The sequence below is a fragment of the Pogonomyrmex barbatus genome, unplaced genomic scaffold (assembly GCF_055798465.1).
Source record: "Pogonomyrmex barbatus isolate J1 unplaced genomic scaffold, ASM5579846v1 scaffold14, whole genome shotgun sequence".
Taxonomy (NCBI): Eukaryota; Metazoa; Arthropoda; class Insecta; order Hymenoptera; family Formicidae; genus Pogonomyrmex; species Pogonomyrmex barbatus.
The window spans coordinates 85,001-107,043 of NW_028297110.1; the positions used below are offsets into that span (position 1 = coordinate 85,001).

At 26.6% G+C, this 22,043-nt stretch overlaps 3 protein-coding genes and 1 long non-coding RNA gene across 5 annotated transcripts in view; all 4 read right to left on the minus strand.

The window, feature by feature from the left end:
- Positions 1 to 3,028, minus strand: part of LOC105434128 (gustatory receptor for sugar taste 43a) — a 7,129-nt gene extending 4,101 nt beyond the window's left edge. The window contains exons 1-3 of one of the 2 annotated variants that reach the window (XR_016138434.1): positions 3,012 to 3,028; positions 936 to 1,064; positions 233 to 428 (exon numbers count right to left, since the gene is read on the minus strand). Coding sequence is in view for 1 of the 2 variants with exons in the window: in XM_089073173.1 (XP_088929299.1) it covers positions 233 to 428; positions 936 to 1,053 (314 nt within the window). In the remaining variant the exon portion in view is untranslated. Of the gene's footprint in view, positions 1 to 232; positions 429 to 935; positions 1,065 to 3,011 lie in introns of those variants that run through there. The other variant, XM_089073173.1, reaches the window with a different exon arrangement.
- A 464-nt stretch (positions 3,029 to 3,492) lies between these two features.
- LOC105424911 (protein I'm not dead yet) lies at positions 3,493 to 10,932 on the minus strand. Its single transcript, XM_089073174.1, has 8 exons — positions 9,187 to 10,932; positions 8,528 to 8,908; positions 7,835 to 7,887; positions 7,023 to 7,335; positions 6,065 to 6,207; positions 5,742 to 5,836; positions 4,949 to 5,232; positions 3,493 to 4,583 (listed from the first exon to the last, which is right to left on the minus strand). Exons 1-8 carry the CDS (start codon positions 9,223 to 9,225, stop codon positions 4,296 to 4,298), a joined length of 1,596 nt encoding a protein of 531 aa, XP_088929300.1. The 5' UTR covers positions 9,226 to 10,932; the 3' UTR covers positions 3,493 to 4,295.
- A 139-nt stretch (positions 10,933 to 11,071) lies between these two features.
- Positions 11,072 to 20,104, minus strand: LOC105424786 (uncharacterized protein CG3556). Its single transcript, XM_089073175.1, has 7 exons — positions 19,883 to 20,104; positions 16,604 to 16,711; positions 16,039 to 16,279; positions 15,109 to 15,356; positions 14,129 to 14,515; positions 13,245 to 13,646; positions 11,072 to 12,473 (listed from the first exon to the last, which is right to left on the minus strand). The coding sequence occupies exons 2-7, from the start codon at positions 16,674 to 16,676 to the stop codon at positions 12,412 to 12,414; spliced, it is 1,413 nt and encodes a 470-aa protein (XP_088929301.1). The 5' UTR covers positions 16,677 to 16,711; positions 19,883 to 20,104; the 3' UTR covers positions 11,072 to 12,411.
- Positions 20,105 to 20,597: 493 nt separating this feature from the next.
- Positions 20,598 to 22,040, minus strand: LOC148937350 (uncharacterized). The gene is made up of 2 exons (XR_016138436.1): positions 21,582 to 22,040; positions 20,598 to 21,139 (listed from the first exon to the last, which is right to left on the minus strand). It is a non-coding gene; the product is annotated as an uncharacterized LOC148937350 (long non-coding RNA).
- Between the last annotated feature and the right edge of the window lie 3 nt (positions 22,041 to 22,043).

Genomic DNA, 22,043 nt, shown 5'->3' on the forward strand with positions numbered 1-22,043 from the left:
ATTTGTCACGAAAGCTTTGACGCTTTTTTCAATGTAACAATAATAATAATAACACGTTATAATATTATTAATAAACTTGATTAACCTATTTATCTTATATTTTAAATTTAAAAGAATTTTATTCAATTTAGACAATATATGAAATTATAACAAATTCTCTATAATTTTGAGAGCAATAAATTAATTTGATCCATATATTTGCAGGATTTGTGACGATTTTATCATTCCTTACCTGTAAACGCTATCGATGATATTCAATCGGCCTTCATATCTGCCAGATACATGTACGACGAATCTCGTTGGAAATACACCAGACAGTTTGCTGAGATGATAGATCGGGAACACTGCTTGGTATAGATCGTTATTTATTGACTTGTTATTCGCCCTAACGGAATTCACATCGTATTCGTCTGCGTTTGTAGGCTTGTCTACACACATTTAGATTATATCGCGTTATCCCATGTTATCGATTTAAATCGGCCTGAAGTAGAACATTTGATAGTTGAAATGAAATTCAATCCATTGAATTTACACAACATAATTGTTAAAATTCTATAAATTCTACAATCAGGGTTTTGTACAATTCTACAATTCTACAAAATAAAAGATTTTATTTTGTAAATTAATTATATAGTACTTATTAATTTTCTTATAATAATTATATTTTATTTGCAAATAATTAAGTAAAATTTGAAAATAAACTTGATTGTATGCAAATTTTTGAGAAAATAATTATTTTTTTACAACTCATATGTATAATTAATACCTTGCTTTTTAACATCTTTTTTTCAAATTAAAATAGTTACTATAAATTTTTTAAAATAATGTAAAATAATTTATACAAGAAACAAGATATATATATATATATATATATATATTTATATTGAAAAATAAAAATTGAATCTAAAAATAAACAATAACGTGCATTATCTTACTGTTTGTTGTTTGTTGCTTATCGAAATTGCTCCATCGCACGTGCGTTTTCCTAGACATGAGGATGGTTTCGTTGATGATATTCATAGACGCACTTGTAAAATAATCTGCGAGCTGCATTAAATAACTTCCTATATAATCACACGCAACTTATTATTAGTTCACAATTTTTAACGTTATCGCAATATTTTAATATCAAGGTAGAATTGTGTCTGTATGTGTGCGCGCGCGCGGTGTGTGTATATGTGTATGTGGACTAGAATAAAAATAAATTGTGGTCAATTATATAAATTTCATCCTTCCGTACTTGGCAAAAAGCAATCATGAAAAAATCCGTAAAAACGTCGCCATTCCTTCGCGTGAAATTGACTTTATAAAAATCGTTGCCGACCGTTGCATCGTCGGATTTACTGATATTCACCGAATTCACGTTTCACATAAGAATACGAATCGTAGAATAGAAACTCGGCAGCGATGTGCATATTTATTTTGCGATTTATACGTTCGCACCCGCTCATTCATACTCGTCAGATTGTCGACAGGTAATTGTTGTTGACGGTCGGCTGCTGTCAGTCGATGCTTATCCTTCGAAAAAACATATTCTTATCTATCTCTGACACACTCGACATGCAACCGATTGGATTTTGCACATTTGTACGTACGTTTCTTAGTAAAAATTTACGAAAGGGAAAGCACTTCATTCTTAGGTAAATCATGAGTATCATTCAAGATTCTTGTCGAAAACGAAAGCACTCCGTTTGACATAACAAATTAGAGTTGTTTTTTCTCCCGCATGATTCAATCGATATAATAATATCGATTTCAGGACAATCATGCTCTTTTCTATATGCAGTGTGCTATTAAGCAAGCGTCAGAGAATAATAAATGGAGCGTTGTTACTATGATTTAAGCATGCACGCAACATTGTACTATGTTTGATTATACATGAAAAGAATTCAAAGTTTTTTTTTTCAAATTAATGTGAATTTAAAGAATTCTATTTTTAAAATTTTATCTCAGTTATGCTTTTATACTTGTTTACATTTTATATATATATATATATATATATATATATATATATGTGTATATATAAACACTCATATGTATATATATATATATATAAACGAGAGACTATATGTATGTATGTATGTATGTATGTGTGTGTGTATGTGTGCATGTGTGTATGTGTATATGTATGTATGCATGTATATATGTATATAAGTAGATATAGGATGTTTGATTTTAATAGAAATAGTTGTATCTCCTTAATTCTCTTGATACTATATAGAAAACATCTTGGGTAAAAAAATTTAAAAAAGTTTAAAGTTTTAAGCAGGACATTGGTGAAAATAAACCATTGAAATTATTGAGAGTACTATAAAATTCTTGAAACAAGAAATATTCTGCCTTATTATTCTGTGCATTAAGTATAGTTAATAGCGACAGTACTTTATCGACCCAACGAGTAATATTCAACTTTTATGTCAATAATGTAACATACGTCTGAAATTAAATATGATTTATTTATTGTTAATCATATTGATAAACATAATATTTATTGTAATTTATTAAAAATTTAATTAAAATATGTAATTATAATTATTATAATTTTATTTAACTAATTTACTTTAATTTTACGGAGCTATACATTATATCATAATAAAAAATGTGATAATAATGCACATAATAACAAAAACATACAAATTCACAACATGAAGAACTTCGATCATTTATAGAAATTATATTTACGTCATAGGAAAAGTTAAATTTCAAAGAACAATTTTATTTAAATGTTAGGAAAATCAACTGCAATTATTATATTAATACAATAGTCTAAATATTATTTATATATTATGTAAATAGTATTTAAATTTGATAAAATTCAGATTTCGATAATAATAACAATGGTACGGTTATATAAGAGCAATGTATAAGATTGTTAAATTATAATTAAAGGTCTCAATAACCTCACACGAAAATTACAAATACATCTAAAAATATTTTTTAATTGAAATTTTATATTGTATCTATATGATAGAAGATTCAAAATAATTTTGTCTGTTTAATATTCTACGTACCATTCAATGAATTGGAGAACATGTGTACGATAACTGAAGGAAGCTTTGTCGTTGTCGCCACAAGGAGAACCACTTGTGTAAAGAAAACCTTTCTGTAAACATTGTAACTTCGATCATTTCTGTATTTCCAGCAGATCAAGTGCCATGATAAATGTTCATAATTATGCGAGGTATAAGATAATAAAAGACATTTAACATGAAATAAATAAGGAATAGATTACTTTTTAGTAATTTAAAAATTAAATGTAAAATTTAATGTAAGAATTTAACATAATAGCATAATTTTTGTTTGTTGTAATTTATAATGAAGAAGTCGTTACAAAATTCTATTTAAAATACGAAGAACTTTGATTTTTTAAAAATTTGATTTTAAGAAATTTTAAGTATATTGTAATACAGATAAATAAATAAAAAAATATAATAAATGTAAATATCCTTCGAAACAGGATTTTAGGATTTTAAAAGAATAACAACAAATGAATCATTCTTCAAGCAATATTTGTAGTCAAAAAGAGATTTGGTTTACACAGAATATCTCACATATCCATCCATTCATCTCTTACGCCTATCCTATTTAATCACAAAAATTCTTCTTCTATTTTAAAACATCTAACTCTACCATTTTACAATCTTAATTACATAATTAAGTGCTCCACTTTATTATTTAACACAGCTTTATAATCAGTCACAATTGTTTTATAATATTGCATTATCCTACTCTTGTTGCATGCTTACTGTTTCACATATTGCATATTCCTATCTCTATTTTATCTCTACCCTTTACATCTTACAAGAGGGAAGTTATCCACTTCACTTATATCTGTTTTCTAATCTCTTCTCTCTCGCCTTTCACAATTTCTTTAATATCTTTCCTTTCATTTCATTCAAATCCTCACTCCATAATCTTTTTCATATTTATTTTTTATTCCTATCTAAGACTGCCAACCATTCCTTAGTAGTATTACATTCTTCTATATAATGTACAATATTATTCAAACCTTTTTCGCAAAATAATCGTATCCTTTTGTCTAGTTAATATTTATTTATTTCCTCCATATTCCAATTTAAAAGAACAATTTATTAATGTATTTATATAATATAATTAACACATTCGTGTTCAATGTAATGCAATGTGAGAAAAATAATATAAGTTACACATTTTTAACACACCTTTAGATATATTTATATTTAAATTTTAATTGTAAATTCAACTTTTTGGAAATAAATTATCTAAGCAAAAATGAAATGATTTGATGTAATTAAATAAATTTCTTCTTAAATAAATTAACAGTATGCGTCTGTGTCGTTGTCTGGTTGGACACGTTTAACCCAATCGGGAAGCTCTCTAATTCCATAAACGAAAACACCCCATGTCGGAAAGAAAAGAACTTCCACTAGCCAAGCATAAATTGAGGGTGCACAGCCTCCAGCGATCAACCAACCAGTGGGAATGTGTCCTGCGATGGCTACAATTGCGTTTGGAGGTGTACCAACTGGCAATCGGAATGAAAACGAACACATCAATGTGGCTGGTATCATCAAATACATGGGATGTATCTCCATTGCTACACACTGAAAGATAGGTAAATAGAATTAATTAATTTTTTAATTAATTAATTTCTTTTTAAAACGATTCAACAAAACTGTCTCGAGCAATAAAACATTAAAATATAAGATGTATAAATATACGATACATCGAAATATAGAACTGCAATCTCAGAATGTTGTATTTATTTATTTCAAATTTTAACAAAGTAGGGCCAACTTCACTGAAGTTTTTGTACGATTTTGTTGCTTCCTTACCTTAGACAAATGGTTCGAGAATTATATTTTCTATCGCTCGAATACGTACATGTGCGCGCGCGAATACGTACACATACGCACACATAATAAATTATTCATAATAATATATATTTAAAAACATGAATATAATTTACCATTTCTGCTATCACTGGTAGAGTGATATTCGCAACACCCACATTTGAAGTAAATTCCGTTAAAAATCCTTCGAAGAGACATACCACAGCAAGTATAAGAACGGGTGGTAAGTAACGGAGTGGTACTAGAGCTTCACCAACCCGTCTTGCCATACAGGACGCAACACTTCCTCTCGAGATCGCGAAACCGCCACCCAGTAAAAACATCAGACTCCATGGCATCTTGGCCTCAATTACTTTCCATGTTATCAGACCTTCCGAGGATCTGGTCGGCCTTTTTTTGGCTGCAGATTTTGAAATTTTATATAATTATAGTTAAATACAAATAAGATCTTAAAAGAAATTTATTAAAATGCTATACTTTGAGATGAAGAAATGTATAACAAAATTTAATATAATTTTTATTTTTCAAATTTTAATTGTTGAGCTTACTTTATTAAAATTAATAATTTTCTTTTAATTAAGAATATTTTAATTATAGTAATTTAATAATTTTGTAGAATTATTATAGTCAATATTTAAGAATTAATAGGATTCCTATAATTTCTATAATTTCTTTTATTGTTGAGATAAATAATTTTAAATATGAAAACAAAGCCGATCTTATTCGAAAATTTATCTATATATTTATCAATATCATCTATATCTATATATTTATCAGTGTCTCTAGATTGTAGTCAGAACAACGTACTACTATATGTTATCAAAATCTGTATCGTTCAGATATAAATTTACCAATATTTTTTTTTAGTTAGTTATTAAGAGTTGGTGAAGCTCTAGTATTAATACTTACGATCTTTACTATAACTATGAATAAAATTAAGATCTTTCGGGATGAAGAACATCAAAATGGAGACGAGCATCACCGGCATTGAGTCTCGGAGATCTCTATATGTTTATTATATTTTATTATAATTATATGTATTTTATACACAATACATTGTAAATTATAATAAAATTAATATGTGTGTGTGTGTGTGTGTGTGTGTGTGTGTGTGTGTGTGTGTGTGTGTGTGTGTGTGTATATATATATATATATATATATATATATATAAATTTTATTATAATGTACAATATATTGTGTATTATAATGTATAATAAAATTAAAATACTAACACATCAGTGAGTAATTCCGACCATCCACGGATAAAGCCTGGTTTGCGAAATAACCAAAGAAATACGCACAAGATAAATAATGTCGCCACTCCTGTCTCGTGACAACTTATAGGGCCCAAATTTTTATATCTCTGTTGTATAACCTAAATTATCATATGCAAAAAGATATAGAAAAAAAGTAAAAGTATATAAATGTCAAATACAATCCAGCGCTGTTAATAGCGTGCAACGTAGTACTTTCTTGTGATATTTTTCTTTGTCCAACAAATTAAACTCCAATTATTTCGATTTTGAATGTATAAATGTAAGTTAAAGCTAAAATCATAATATATTTAATAGATAAATCATCAATTTTAATATCGCTAATTTTAATATTATTATTTCAAAAATCTATAAAATTCTGCATCTATATTGATTGATAATCCATTTTAATATTACTGACATTAATAATTTATTCAAATCGAGGTGACATTTTTCACAACAAATTATTTACAAACGTCTAAGATTATGTTTATTAATGTTAATAATATTAAAATTGATTATTAATTAATAATCATAGTATTATCATAATTATATATTACATTATAATTTTAGCTTTGTCTTGTAACTATGTTTCATGATTGATAAATAATATAATCGATACGTAGTTTACTATATACAAATAGAGAAAAATGTATCACAAAAAATATTACATTGCATATTATTGATAATATTAATTCTTATTAGGCATATTATTATTTTTCATTTATTGTTTAAATCTTAAAAGTTTTTATTTATTTCTTCTAAGTTTTTATACATTTATTTAAAGCAAAATATTTGATCAATAATAAATATTTATTGTTTAATTTTAAAATGTTGCAAAGAATAATATCATTTGCATAAATAATTTTTTAAAAAATGAAGAAAATAATTTCTTTTGGATAATTGAGATTAATCGATTATGTATATATAATCTTACTTCCATTGCGACGGCTTCACCTTCTCTTCCAATTCTAGCCACTTGAGCGTCTTTACTGCGCGGTCTTAGAAATCCCAGAAAAGCAATTCGCACGTATAACCAAGTGAGGAAGGAATTGACAATCATTTGAGGAAGAGATGCTACCATCCAGTCGGTAAAAATAATTGGCTCAGCGTCAGGAAATATACTTTCATAGATTCCTTTGAAAGTTAGATTTGTACCAGTTCCTACTAACGTTCCCGTACCGCCAATTGACGAACAGTAAGCCGCTACTAACAAATATGCTCTTGTTATTTTTGTTGGTCTTATCTCGCTGAAAAAGAACGGTTATATGTTAGTGCATCAAATATAAATGAATCATTAGAAAAATGTAATTTTAGAAATCTGTTATTTTCTATATCTGCCAGAAGTTTTTATTCAAAAAATTAAATTTTATATTTTTAATGTTCATTTAATGTTTATACATTACAAAAATTAATGCTATTAATTAATGCTCTCAATCATTTCGATTGCTTATATTAACTGAGAATGAATAGATGTAGAATGATGTAGAATGAATAGATGTAGAATTTGTTGGAGTAGAAGTGAATTAATTTCACACACACAAAAAAAAGTAATGCGAATATTATATACACAAGAGAGTGGAAAAAATGCAGTAACACTTTCCATGAAAACAAAAGTATTCGCGGGTTGCTCACAATGCTATCTAGCAAATATTAAATTAATATAAGCATAAATTGTCCTTACGATATTAATTATTGTATTGGTAATAAAGTAATTATATTTGTATTTTCTTATATTACTTTACTTACGGCGGCGAACCTGGTCCCACATCGATTGTCTTAAAGATTGCACCTAATCCAGCCTATGGAACATATATAATATATAGCAATAAATGAAATTATAATTTTAATCTTCAATTCAATATAAATTGTTACTATAATTGAAAATATATAATTATCACTTGATAATTATTCAGTTTAGCACGGAAACCGATAAAATTATGTTTAAATACTTCAGTGCGTTTTTGCACACATTAAACAAAAGAATCTGGCAAAGTTAGTTTTAAAATTATAAAAAGAAAATTTTTAAAAATGCATTTTGTAAACAATTCTGTACCTTTTCGTGTAATTTTTTTGAGAAAAATTTTATCAATTTGCAGAACATTGAATGTATATAATTTAAGGAACAAAAGATCGTATTTTAGGAATTGTAATATATTTATATGTACATTTTTCAAAAAGATAAAAAATTTTCGAAAAAATGACTGAAAGAATATTAAAATAAAAATTGCAAGCTGAAATGCTTTTTTAATTCTTTATAATTAATAATATATAACTTTTATGTTATTAATCATAATTTTTCAAAAATTTCCAGCGAGCTGAAAATTATACAATTTTGAGTATTTTTAAAAGTTCTCTATTTTTTGTTGAATAATGTATGTTATAATGAAATTATAATATAATGCTATCAAATACTAAACTAAAAAAAGTACTAATTTATACCTGTTCTAACTCGCGCAAAACTGCAAATATTATTGGTATCATCAGGGCAGTAGCTGCAGTATTTGTTATCCACATAGATATAAAGGTTGTGACTACACAAAAACCACCAAGTAAATTTGCATGACTGCAGCCGACTGTCCTCATAACTCCAAGAGCGATTCTAAGATGGAGATTACTATGCTCAATAGATATGGCAAGAATTAGACCACCGAGGAATACCATTATTGTGTCATTCATATAACAAGTTGCTACATCCATAGTACTGAGTACACCCAAAGCCGGAAACATGACTACTGGAATGAGTGCTGTTACTGCCATGGGAAAACAGTCAGTCACCCAGTAGCCAGCCATTATCAATACCACATACGCACATCTAACTTCCTGCAAAAATCATCATACATATAATCAAAAGCTAAACTATTTATTTAAAGTATTTATATCTTTTTTCCTTTCTTTTTTTCTGTTCTTTCTTCTTTTTTGATAAAGATGACTTGATATTCAAAGTTTATAAAAAATTAATAAATGAAAAAAAATACATATATTTTTGCGAAAAAATTAAAAATAGAATTTACAAACTTTAATCATTTTTCTGAAAACGTCTAGAAAATTTGAATTTTTAAATTATAAAACTAATAATGTAAGAAATATGAGAAAAATACCGAACAATCATAAATCAAAAGAAAAGGTAAAAGAAACATCGGCCAGACGACTGCAAAAATAATTTTCCAATAGATCGCAATAAAGCGTCCTGTATCTTTCAAGCAGATGATTAAATTTCTCAGATAATCGACAGGTTCCTCTTCTCTCCTGTTAACATGTTAAATATATCTATCTATATTCAAATCTATATGTATATATATATATATATATAAATTTACGATGTTTAGTTTTTTACACATTTGTATTTAGAAAATTTATAGCATAAATTTATAATTATACAATTCATTTAAAAAAATAAAAAAACAAATAATCAATTCTTGTTCTATGTTTTTTATAAAATACAATTTTTGTTTTAAAAAATATTCTATCATATCGGAACGTTGTATGAAAAATTTAAAATTCAAATTATAAAAAAATGATACTTTTTACAAAATTTATAACGTATATAACGTATATAACGTATAATGTTGTATATTGTTATGTGTATTAAAAAATTGTATTTTATGTAAAATTAAAAAGACTTGTTATAACACTTACTTTCCAAAAATTGAAATTTAATGCTAAGAAGAAATTTGTGATAAAATATATTTATTTATTACATTAAAAAAAAATAAATATAAATTAAACTATTCACACACACACACACACACACACACACACACACACACACACACACACACACACACACACACACACACACAAATATTTATTTTTAATTGTTCCAATAAGTTTTCAAATAAAGAAAAATTTTTTTTTAATAATATACTTAAGTTTAAATAAATTATTTAATTAACAGATTACAAATCATAATATTATAAAAAATATTATAAAATAAATTACAATAATTTTCTTTTACAACTTTAACCTCAAATTTATCAAAATTATGATATAAAACATTTTAAATCTTGCATAATAAAATTTTCTAAAAAGTTTGTATACAATAAGATCAGATACCTCGTCTCCTCATCTTTTTCGTTTTCTTCGATCATGTTATATAAAATTATATATATATATATATATATATATATATATATATATATGTTTGCACACAAAACATATATATCAATCTTTAAAGTATATCAACTTTCACTTCAGGGCTGCGTCCGATTCTCCACTCGAGTGAACTCGCTGCATTGGAGTGAAAGAGATATAAGAGTGAGATAAAGAGAGAAAGAAAGCATCCGGGTGAGGAATCCGAATGCAGCCCAATATTGACAAATGTTACTAATTATAATTCGTAAATTAAACAATGAGATATCAACGAGATATCAACGAGATTCTTCAAAACTTTGAATTAATATAGATATTGTCTGTTTGCTGAGAAACAACCGTTAGTTTTATTGCACTCTTCCGTCGAAGAGTAATCTCATGAAATTTACGAAAGAGAAGAATTGTGGGATCTGCCGGACGTAACAAAAATCACCTTTTAAAGTAAAATGAAAGAATGATGCCAAGTTTACACATCCTTTTGTTATTTTTAATTTCTATAAAAAATTGTTTTATAGAAAAATTTTTATATGTACAAGATTTTGTTCATTTTATAAAAAAATTTCTCTATCAGAGACTAAACCAACTTTTAATTGAAACAAATGTGATATTAAAAAGTAGAGCCAATTTCTAGTCTCATAAATTAAAAAAGAAAAAACTTACTTAAAAATGAAAAAGATTTTTATTTTCAATTGAATAAAAAATTAATGTCAATTTGTAATTGTTAATAAAATTTAACAAAATTATTATACGTGTGTGTATACAAAAAAATATAAAAAAATATAAAAAAAAATATAAAAAAAATCTGCTACTTTGAATTATTATAATTATATAAAAAATTTAATGCGCTATATAATAATAATAAGGATTTATAATTATAATTAATATACCAGTTAATTTAGGTTTATAAATATATTTTACTAATTCCTCTTTATTAATTTAAGGAAAGAACAAAAGCATACATTTTTTTTAACTACTTGACAAATAATATATCGTGCATGTAAATATGATGCGCTTCTATTTTTCTTTTTTTGTTAAATAAATTATGACAGTAGATATGCAAATTCGTTTTATATATTTGCTAATTATGTATTCACTTTTTATTTGTCACTTATTTTTCTCAATTGTAAGAGCATTTATTAAATCAACACATTACAGCTGAAATCGGGAATATCGGGAATCAGTTATCGCTAATATGAGTAATATTCAGTTTTAAGTAAATATGAATTAATTACGATAAATATGCTTGTGTACTGCGGTTTATAAAAAATGTTATGTAGCTTCGTAGTGTCAATAAAAACACGTTGAATGCCGTGCGGATTTCGATTCTTAAAGCGATATGGCACTAAAATCTAAAACTATTAGCAATCATGAATAAACGTAATTTTTAACAAATATATGTTAACTACCTAAATATTTGTGCAATTTCCTAAATTAACTACTATGCAACTAATTGCATTTTAAATAAAAGTATAGATAAGATCGTTATTATATTCAAATCACATAAGTCTCTAAAGAATATATTTATTCTAAATATAAGTCTTATACATTTGTTATTTAATTACAATAGTAGTTACGGCATTCAACATGTTAATGAATGGGCTGCTTTGCTTATAATGTATATGTTTGGTATTGACTTCCTCTACTTCATCCCATCAAGTTTTTTAATACAGCCACTAAATAGAGTTTCAAAAGTCACTGCCAATATCTTGTATCTATCTTGTAAATACCTATGCTTATTATTTTCAATTAATTCTTTTTTTGCATTAGCATAACGTATATTTTTTCTTTTCTTGAAATCGATAATAGCGATGGCAGTGAACATTGGATCTCGTTCTAGAGCAGACCTGTATGACATTTTACTTGCGAGCTAAAAGCTTCTATCTCTCCCTCAAAGAAAGGACGGAAAGATGAAAGCGTTTAACCTACAAGTCAAGTTTTGGACAGATCTGCTCTAGAGTTTCAAGCTCTCACGTACAAACACACATACGCATGCATACGTGCACATGCGCTCTCTTTCTCTTCCTTTCTTTCTTCCTCATCTTCTTCCTCTCATCCTCTCTTCTTTCTTCTTCTTTTCTTCCTCCCTCTTTTCTGACCCTTCTTCTCTCTCTCTCTTTTTTCTTTCTTACTGTGCTATTTATATCATCACATTTTCTTCTTACGATATATTTATTCTCCCTTTCTTTTCATTACTTTTTATTATTTTATTTTCTAAATTCCTCTTACTGTACATTTCATAGCTTTTTGTACCAGAAGAGATAATGTTCTCCTTCACTGATCTGTAAGTTGTCGACACCTGCAAACATAAAAAAGTCAAATTTATGATAGATCGATAATTTTAATTATATACCATTTAATTAAAATTTGAGTATTTTCTAGATTAATAATTGTTATATAAATAAATGTTACATAAATATTTTTAAAATAAAACAAAATACAAAATAAATATTTTTTTGTCCAGATTTTAATATTTAACATTATTTTTATTGTTTAACATGTATTTTTTGTATTTATATACATATATAAATATAAATGGCTTTATTTCTATTATTTTTTACAGATTTGTTGAGAATTCTATAAATTCATAAAAATAGTTTTTTTTTAATCCTTGAAATAATAATCTTCTTAAAGAAAATGAGTAAGTTATCATTATATTTGCGTAATTAGCTATTGCTTATTTATAGAGCTCTCTTTTTAATGACTCGCCGCGTGCTTAGCAATCATGAAACCAGTGAACCAGTGCGAGCACGCACGGACTTCGTAAGAACGCATGTTCATTCGCAAATCTTTATAAATTAATAACTCTTTAAGTATTGCAAAATTTGCAAAATGGTAAAAAGCTTTTCGATTCAGTACAATCTGTTCTATTTTCACGAGAGATAATATGATTACTGATATGTGTATACTCTGTATACACATACATATGCATACATGCACGCACGTATTTTTTCCTGATTAATAATTTAAGATTTGTATATATGGATTATATATGGATATTATAAATTCCACAAAACTTAATTTTTTTTATTTACTACTTTATGTCTTTAATAAGAAATATCATCCATACCTCCAGGTGCAACCAATTGATTTCCAGGCGGCGAAGATGGTTCTGGTGGTGAAGGTAATCTGTATAGTAACCAGTAGTGATAGGACATAGGTTCTTCTTTGTAACCGGCTAATGTATGAACGTAATGACCATTAGGCCATTCAGATGCACTAAATTGGAAATGAGGAGATATGCCCGCTGCCAAGAGCATCACACTATAGAAAGTCTCATTTTTGGGCGCAGTCACTGTCAAATTATACGTTTCGTTTACGTTGCTGCCAACCCACAGAGTATACGACACATTTACCAGCACCGGTGACGAGGTACCCATGATCGTGGCATCTATATTGCTTGAATTATTTCCCGATGCTTCTGATAGTAGAGAAGTTTCACTAGGATTATCAGATGTCCCAGTATCTGCAACTTAAGTTTAAAAGATAGTTATTTATTTCATTTATCTCGTGGTAAAAAATTGTTAATTATTATATCATTAGATATAATAATTAAATGTCTACTCTATGGGTCAATTTCTAAAGTAATATCTACCCACCGGAGTATAGATAATTCCATATACAAAAGTAAAGTATTGTATTTCTATAGCATCTGCAGATAAATAAATATCTGATAAGATGTTTTAAAATTTTTAGAACATCTTTAAGACTCATAGATTTCAGAATGTTCTTTGGAAAATAATGATAAAAGCAACTTTTAAAACATGTAACTACATTATCGTTATAGTTAAAACAAAAAAGTAACGCCATTACCAATTATTAAGAAAAAATAACGTTAAAGCGGTAACGACATTACAAATAATATGTTACTTTCCACTTTTTGATAGAAATAAAATAATTGCAACTTTATTTTGGAAATTATAGTGATAAATGATAAATAGATAAATGATTTACTGTTGCTTGTAGTTAGACGAGGTGACGAATGGTCCGATACATCCTGTTCACAGTCAAGAGCTCGGATACTGGCTAATCCACGTGGTGCGACGGCTAACATCGCTTCGGCAGTGGCTCGAACATCACCATGGAATGATCCGTCTGATCGTTGTTGATTAATTAGCCAGGTTAGAGCTGCGGATCTGTTCCAAATATCTGCAGGTTCATTTTCGACTTCTTCTAGTGCTTGCATTACCAAAACGGTAGTTTGTAAGTCACCAAAACTGCCATCATGCCTTTGCTGCCGTGCCAGTTCCATTGATGGCTTACGAACGATATGATGAAGATTGCGATGTCGATGATCCTGAACGATACACCGTAGCGCCAATATCAACATTGCGACAGTATCTAGAATTTTATTTATTAATTAATAAAATAATAATAAGCCATGAGATAAAAATAAAAATATAAAAACTATAATTTGTTATAGTGAAATACTTTAAATCTGTTAAAATATTAATTAATCAATATATGTAATTTTGAAACATAATTTTAATTACTATATTCTTCTATATATCTTATTCGATAGATTGATTGACCAGATATTTGATCAATCTAATTAAATATTTTCATGAACCTTGTGTAATATAACTTATTAATTTTATCATTCATCACTTCATTTAAAATTTAATTTTTTCATATAATTATATTGATTGTGGAAAATGATTTTTGCATAATTCAATCGAAGAGCAGGACTACCCCGGATAGTAAAAAAGTAGCCAAATTAGCTAGATACTGGGTAATTGCATTGTAGATATTCAACACTTTTACTTTTTCTTAAAAGATGAATTTGTTCAGATATTATAATACATTAAATCTCATTTAAAATTGATAAAAGTACAAACTATTTGCTCATAAATATTAGACATTTATGTTTCCTCTTCTTTTTATTCTTTTTTATTTTAATAATGTAATAATTTTTAAATAAATGGAAAACTCACCGACATTATGATCCCGTACAGCATTTGCAATATCCAAGAGACGGCGCATTTGCCGTTTCCGTACGTGTGCCTGTGCACTACAAGCCGCGAGTGTTGTCAATGCGAATTCATAATCGGTCGGTGGATCGTGATGTTGTAATGTACCAATTAAATCGTGACCATGGAATTGTCTCGGATCCATGCACATCGCATTCAAAGCCAGAGTATAACGAGCCAAGCGTACTGCAGAAAAGCCAACCTCTCGATGTCTATAAACAAAAATGATAAACAATTTAGACTAAAATTTTTCAGTATTTTATATGATAAGATGATATCAAGAATATTGCATGAAAGTGAGTTTTTTTTACAAAACGCATACATTATAAATTAAAAATAAATAATAAAAATTTAGCATATGAAAGTGATTAAGATGCACAGATAATAATACTTCAAAATATATCCCGAGAGAATATCTGCCAATTTTTTGTTCTGGACATACAAAAATATACAATATGAAAAATATAAATGGTTAATTTACACAGATTTAAAAATAATACATATCAGGATTTTACAAAGAATGTACAAAATACAATTCCTTTATGAATAAAACAGCAGAGATAAAATTATTCATTGTAAGAATTTTCATTGTAAGAAAAATTCTCATATTTAAAGAAAAAATTTATAATAAAATTTAATTAATTAAATATATTGAGTAATGTGGTAAAAAATCTTATACATATAAATTCTTAAAAAAATTTTAACATTTTATAAATTTTGGCATCCGCTATCATTGATTTCGTTATTTTGAATTTAACAAGCTTGACAAATTAACAGGAAGAAAGAATTCTTTACATTTAAGAACTCTATACAATTAATAAAAAAACTGACAATTATTCTCATTCTTATACTTGAAACAAAATAAATTTTTGTTGAATAATACAGATTTTCTACCTCCAGAGCAAAAGCACGATTTCTAATTCCATTTGTTTGGCAATGAGTTGCAATTCAAGTGATGCCGGTAGTGCGACATTATCATCACGAGAAAGATTGGCCAGACGAAGAACTAGAAGTACTCGATGTGTATCATTACCCCAACCAGCGTTCTTATCTTGTTGACTCCATAACCACGTGGCTGCCCGCTCAAGAATAGTTTCTGCTTCGGTATCAGCTGATGTCACTTCAGCATTGCTCGCTGACAATTTTATAATTTTCTTATTATTTAGTTCAATTAATTTCATATTTCAAGATTTAATATATGTAAAAGTATATATTATTACTTTTAACAAACTTACAAACAATATATTATTACTTTTAACAAACTTTTAAATTTTTATCATCAATATTATTTAAAATTAAGAAAAATATTTGTCATATACATTTACTTTATACATATAAAGTGTTTTGAAATAAAATATTCTTATTTTTCTGCCTATTTATCAGTTGAAAGTTACTTCATAAATTTTATTATATTAAATTGTTCTTTTTGCTAATTTTGGATATAAATGGAAGCACATACCTTCTATGCGAACAAAAACACATAACCATATTAGAGGAAGGATTATAGCAGCCATATTTGCTCTGCCCCACATGATATTCGGATAAGTTTGAAATTCTGCTTATAATACTGAAAAATTAAATCATATTAAAAATATATTTTATAAAATATAACTTATCAATTTTATATATATTTTTTAATTCCCAAGAAGTAGTTCTTTATTTTATGATTCATGATTTCGTTTCATTAAATTTCTCATAGACAAACATAATAAAGTAAAAAATAAGGAAGAGAAGATAAGGAAGGAAAAAGAAAAATATGATAAAATTTCGAGAATTCTCATACTTTACATAAACAAATGAGATTTATACACAAAAAATTAAGCGTTACATATTTTTAATGACAAATTTGAATGATTAATTATTTTTTTCAAATACATTGGTACCTTTCAAATTTCAAACATGGATACATTTATAAATTGACATTATTAATTTCATTAATATAAGGTTTAAATTTAAAGTTTTTTCGAAAAGCTTATTAATTAATATAATATAAATTAAGAATGCAATATAGAAATGTTGGATTCTTTTGATTATTTATCATATAAATCAAATCCTATACTGAAAATTGTTCTTCCATCACAGAATATTATTAAGCTTTTTATTTATTCATCAACTAATGTAGAGAGCATTTTCAAAGTTCTTGCTCAAAAGTCACGCATATATGATTCATTGTTATCTACCCTTTTCGAAACAGTCCATGAACATTGGTGGAATCAATTGCATGCAATTAATCGTCAATCAGAACGAGTATTGTTGACTTGGTGAATCTACAAACTTATGGTTACTATAAAAATCTTTTAATAAAAATCGATGTGAAGGTGTACATTGTGTGTGTGTGTGTGTGTGTGTGTGTGTGTGTGTGTGTGTGTGTGTGTGTGTATATATTATGTACCATACATGGAGAGTTCTGTATATAGATAGATACGTATATGCTTAAGTATATACGTAATTAACTCATTCTCTCTTTTCCTCTTTTTTTCCTCTCCTGCTTTTACTCCGTTTTTTATTATCCGCTTCATAACGCGTTCTCCATTGCAGTATGATCTATGTCTATTCTGTTTGCGAATCTTGAGAAAAATATGTATATATAAAGAGAGAGAGAGAGAGAGAAAAGAAAGAAAAGGAAAAAAGAAAGAGAGAGCGGATTATTAATCAAACATATATATCGTTGAAATTTCAAAGTTAACTCCAAAGCATGATTGACATACAGATTAAAATAAAATCATACGTTAATTTTTTTTGTAATTTCGATATAAAATATCGTGCCCAGCTGTTTTAAATGTCGTTGATATACTGCATTTAATTATTTATCTTTTTTTATTAATACTCACATAATGTTTCCAATTATGGATCTAATAAATGTCTATAGATTATATAGATCTCTAATGGAAGTTAGAACTCCTACAATGTTTAATGGAGGCCCGTTAGACATTTCTGTGTGGGTATTCATTTTTTTATAAAGTATACTTTAATATTTTTACACAAATTAATTAATTAGTATAAAAAAAATACATAATCGTTTCCCCCAAAAATACTGTACTTATATAGCTAAATCTGTAGAAATAGATTTTGAGCAGAATATGCTATCAATTTTTAAAGACAGCAAATTTCAAATAGAGTATGTAATATCTGATTATATGAGCAAATTAAAATCGATTAAAAATACAAAATCTAACAGATAACAAATCATAGGCAAAAACGGAATAGGCTTGCGCAGTTTGATATTAGATTAGCATCAGAAATCGAGAAGGATGTCTGTATAATACAGATTGATAGCAAAAGCCGAGCAAATTCTGCACACACGCAATCACACACAATATATAATTATAACACTATCACTAAGTTGCGTTCATTTTTCGTATATAAAATTTGTCAAGCATGTTTATAATCGAAAATGCTATTATAATTAAAATTCAAATACGCTGTCATTATTTATATATCTTTTATATATGCAAATCAAATCAAATGCTGACAGTCTGCCGATATATTGTTAACATTTTACTTACTGGATATTTGCGTATTTCAAATTGCACAATTTTGTTAAAGTAATTATGTGTCTTTTTTGCCTATTTAATAACTCAATTTTAATATTTTTATGTCTAAAATAACCAAAAGAATTATATAAAAAAAAAATTATATAATTTCATTTTAAAAAATGGTATCTGTACATAGAAAATATTAAGAAGTGCAAATACAATATTATTATCATGTAACCCTCTTGCAACTTCATAATCTTACAATTTTTGTTTGAAATATTTCTTACTGAAACTTTGTGATTTCCAGTTATTTGATTATAAAAATTAAAATAGACAACTTGTGTACAGTTCGTACATCGAAATTAAAGTTTACAAATGGATGTGCAATTGTTTTAAAATACATGTACGTATGTATGTATGTATGTATCACCCTTAGATTATTTTAGTAATTTCTAGTAAAGCAAATTTGTTATTGCATTTGTAATATATCTTTATGTGATAATATATGTGTAATATATCTTTATGTATTACACACTGTATATATTTCTTAAATTTTATACTTTTAAAATGTAATTAAAAAAGATGTTTATAACAATTTTTATAACAAAGTCATATGAATTTTTATATATAAATTATAAAATTTTTTTATAATTATTAAATATAATTGAGTTTCTATGTATACATATTCTCTACATTTCATTATAATTTTGTACTTTTATTATTATTATTATAATTCGATGCTATATAATATTCTTATATATTTATTATAATGTAATAAAACGAAATATTTTGCAAAATTAATTTTTATATTATATATTTTAATTCGTATCTGTTAAGTATATGCTGTATTTTAATATATATATTTTTATATTTGCATATGCTGCACATACATACATATACATGCACAAATATACATTATTTATAATGTATATTTTATTTTCTTTTTATTAATTTATCAAAATTTTTTTCATCCATTGAACTTTAATAATAATATATTTGAATATATATTCCATCAAAAAATTAAAAAATTCAAAAGTTTTTTTATCATTTCAGTCAAAATCTTTTTCAATATATCGACTTTACTTCCCAATACTCTCCTTTTGCTTATATAATATTTGCCTAATCTATAATTACCTTAAAAACAATTTAATATCTAAAGGTTCTATTATATCTAATGACTATTTTCTAAAATTTTTGTATCGTCCTTGTGCCAATTCTTAATTGTGATTAAGAAAATTTTTTTTTACAAAAATTTTCCTTACTGTTTTAATGAAGATGCTACGCTGTCTTGTTTGTGTTGTATGCCCTATCGTTGAGTTCCCGTTCAATATCACCTTTGTACTTTTTAACGTCTGCTTTCGTTGTCGTTCTGATTCTTTATCACGAGCACAAGCTGTCAAAATGATTCGATGACGGCAGCGTCAATAATGATACAGCGATGACAATGATGACGACAACGAAAATGCGACAATGGATGATCGCCACGATACCTCTGTAATACCCCTGTTTCATGAATGCGCAATGCAGATCAGAAACAGCGCTGCCGCTACGCGATAGGGAAGTTGGAGAACCGCCCTCTTCTCACCCTCACAGATGCTTCATACGTTCAGTGAAAGCGCTTTATCGCTTTCTAAGTTTTGAACAAATATAATTATTACGTTAATCTGTCCACATACAAAAATATAAATTAAAGATCTTCTTACTATCTTTAACGAAGAACTTTTAAAAATATTGTAATATTCAAAATCCCCTTCTAAAAAAACATGTTATAAAATCTCAAATATATTGAAATGTTAGTCTTTTTTCGCGATATTGATTGATTCTCTCAATACATTCATTTTCATAAGTAGCTCATCGTAGAAATCATGTATTTTAATAAATAAATGTATATGTATGTCAAGCTGATTATCAGTATATAGTAATAGTGTAAAAATTAACTGCAAGCAATTTAAACATTTGCTATTACATTGATGAAGATTTTTCTTTTCTTTTTAGATGTATTCAAAATAGTTTTAAATTTTTAATTAAACAAAAATATTCTTATTATAAGCTTTATTGATAAATAATACTTACTGATAAATCTAACAATCTAACAATCAATAAAAAAGAATCAAATCAAATCAAAATTTTAAATGTTAGAAAATAAGAACTTGATATTTTAGTAACGAAAAAATAAAATAAGATTAATATCGTTACAGTTAGCTTTTTTCAAATATTGATAAAAATAATGCAGAAAAATAGAAACATATTTTAAAGTAAAAATTAACTTAACATTTAATTTTAATTCATATTATTATTAGAGCACTATTAATAAATAGAATAATTAGAATAAATCAGATTATATTAAAATAAAATTGGATCATTAAAAACTTTTACTTATTTATATAACAAATAGATTTCAATATATATGTTATAACAAATATAAAAATAAAAATACTTTCATCATAAATCTAATAATATTCATAATTCATAAACCAGTTATTGCATCCTATTTTGCATCCTGATTTTTATTTCTTTTGCTGCAAAAATATTGTCAATGACGATAATTAAATTGCATCATCAAAATTATTATAAATTATAAATTAAATTATTATAAATTATATTTGTCATGCTTAATATCATAAATTTAATAATAAAACAACAATGGCTTTCGAGAGAAATCGAGGAAAGAAAGGAAATTAATAAATACATATTTTACAATGGTTGTACATTGTATCCACGGATGTAATTTATCAATTAAATTAATAATAACCTTATACTTTCAAATAAAATTATTTTATAAAGGTAACTGCATTACGATATCTAACAAAAATATTTTTTGAGACGCATGTTAACGAAAGCCATAGTGCGGGCGATAATATTACATAATTATAATCACATAAATATTGTATAATTATTAGATTCAATACACATATATATATATATATATATATATATATATATATATATATATTTACATACTTGTCTTTTTTTCACTATTGTGTGTTAAGTTTAACATGAACATTTTATTTATACTACAAGTAGTCTGCATTTTAGTAAACATGTCCCATATCTTTCTTTCTTCTTGTTTATCGTGAAACTGTGATTTCATGTTTCAATTTTTGCCATTTAGTCAACGGAGGTACGCATAATGTTGATTAATGTTGATTGATCCGTACAACAGCGAAGCTTGTGACAATAGGAAAAGTGGGTAATTAGCAGTTTGAGTGGCGCTCGATTGCTCACATTGCTGATTGGTTGACTAAATATTGTGTCTTTTGATAGGTGATCCACTAGAAAATTTCTAAATATCGGCTGTGTGAGTGGTGTGTTTGAAAATGTGTGCATCCCCTTACATGCGATCTAGTAAATTACTAGAATGCACCATACAGCACGTAGCATTCCTAGTAATTTTTCTAGATCGCATGCGAGTCACATGAGAAA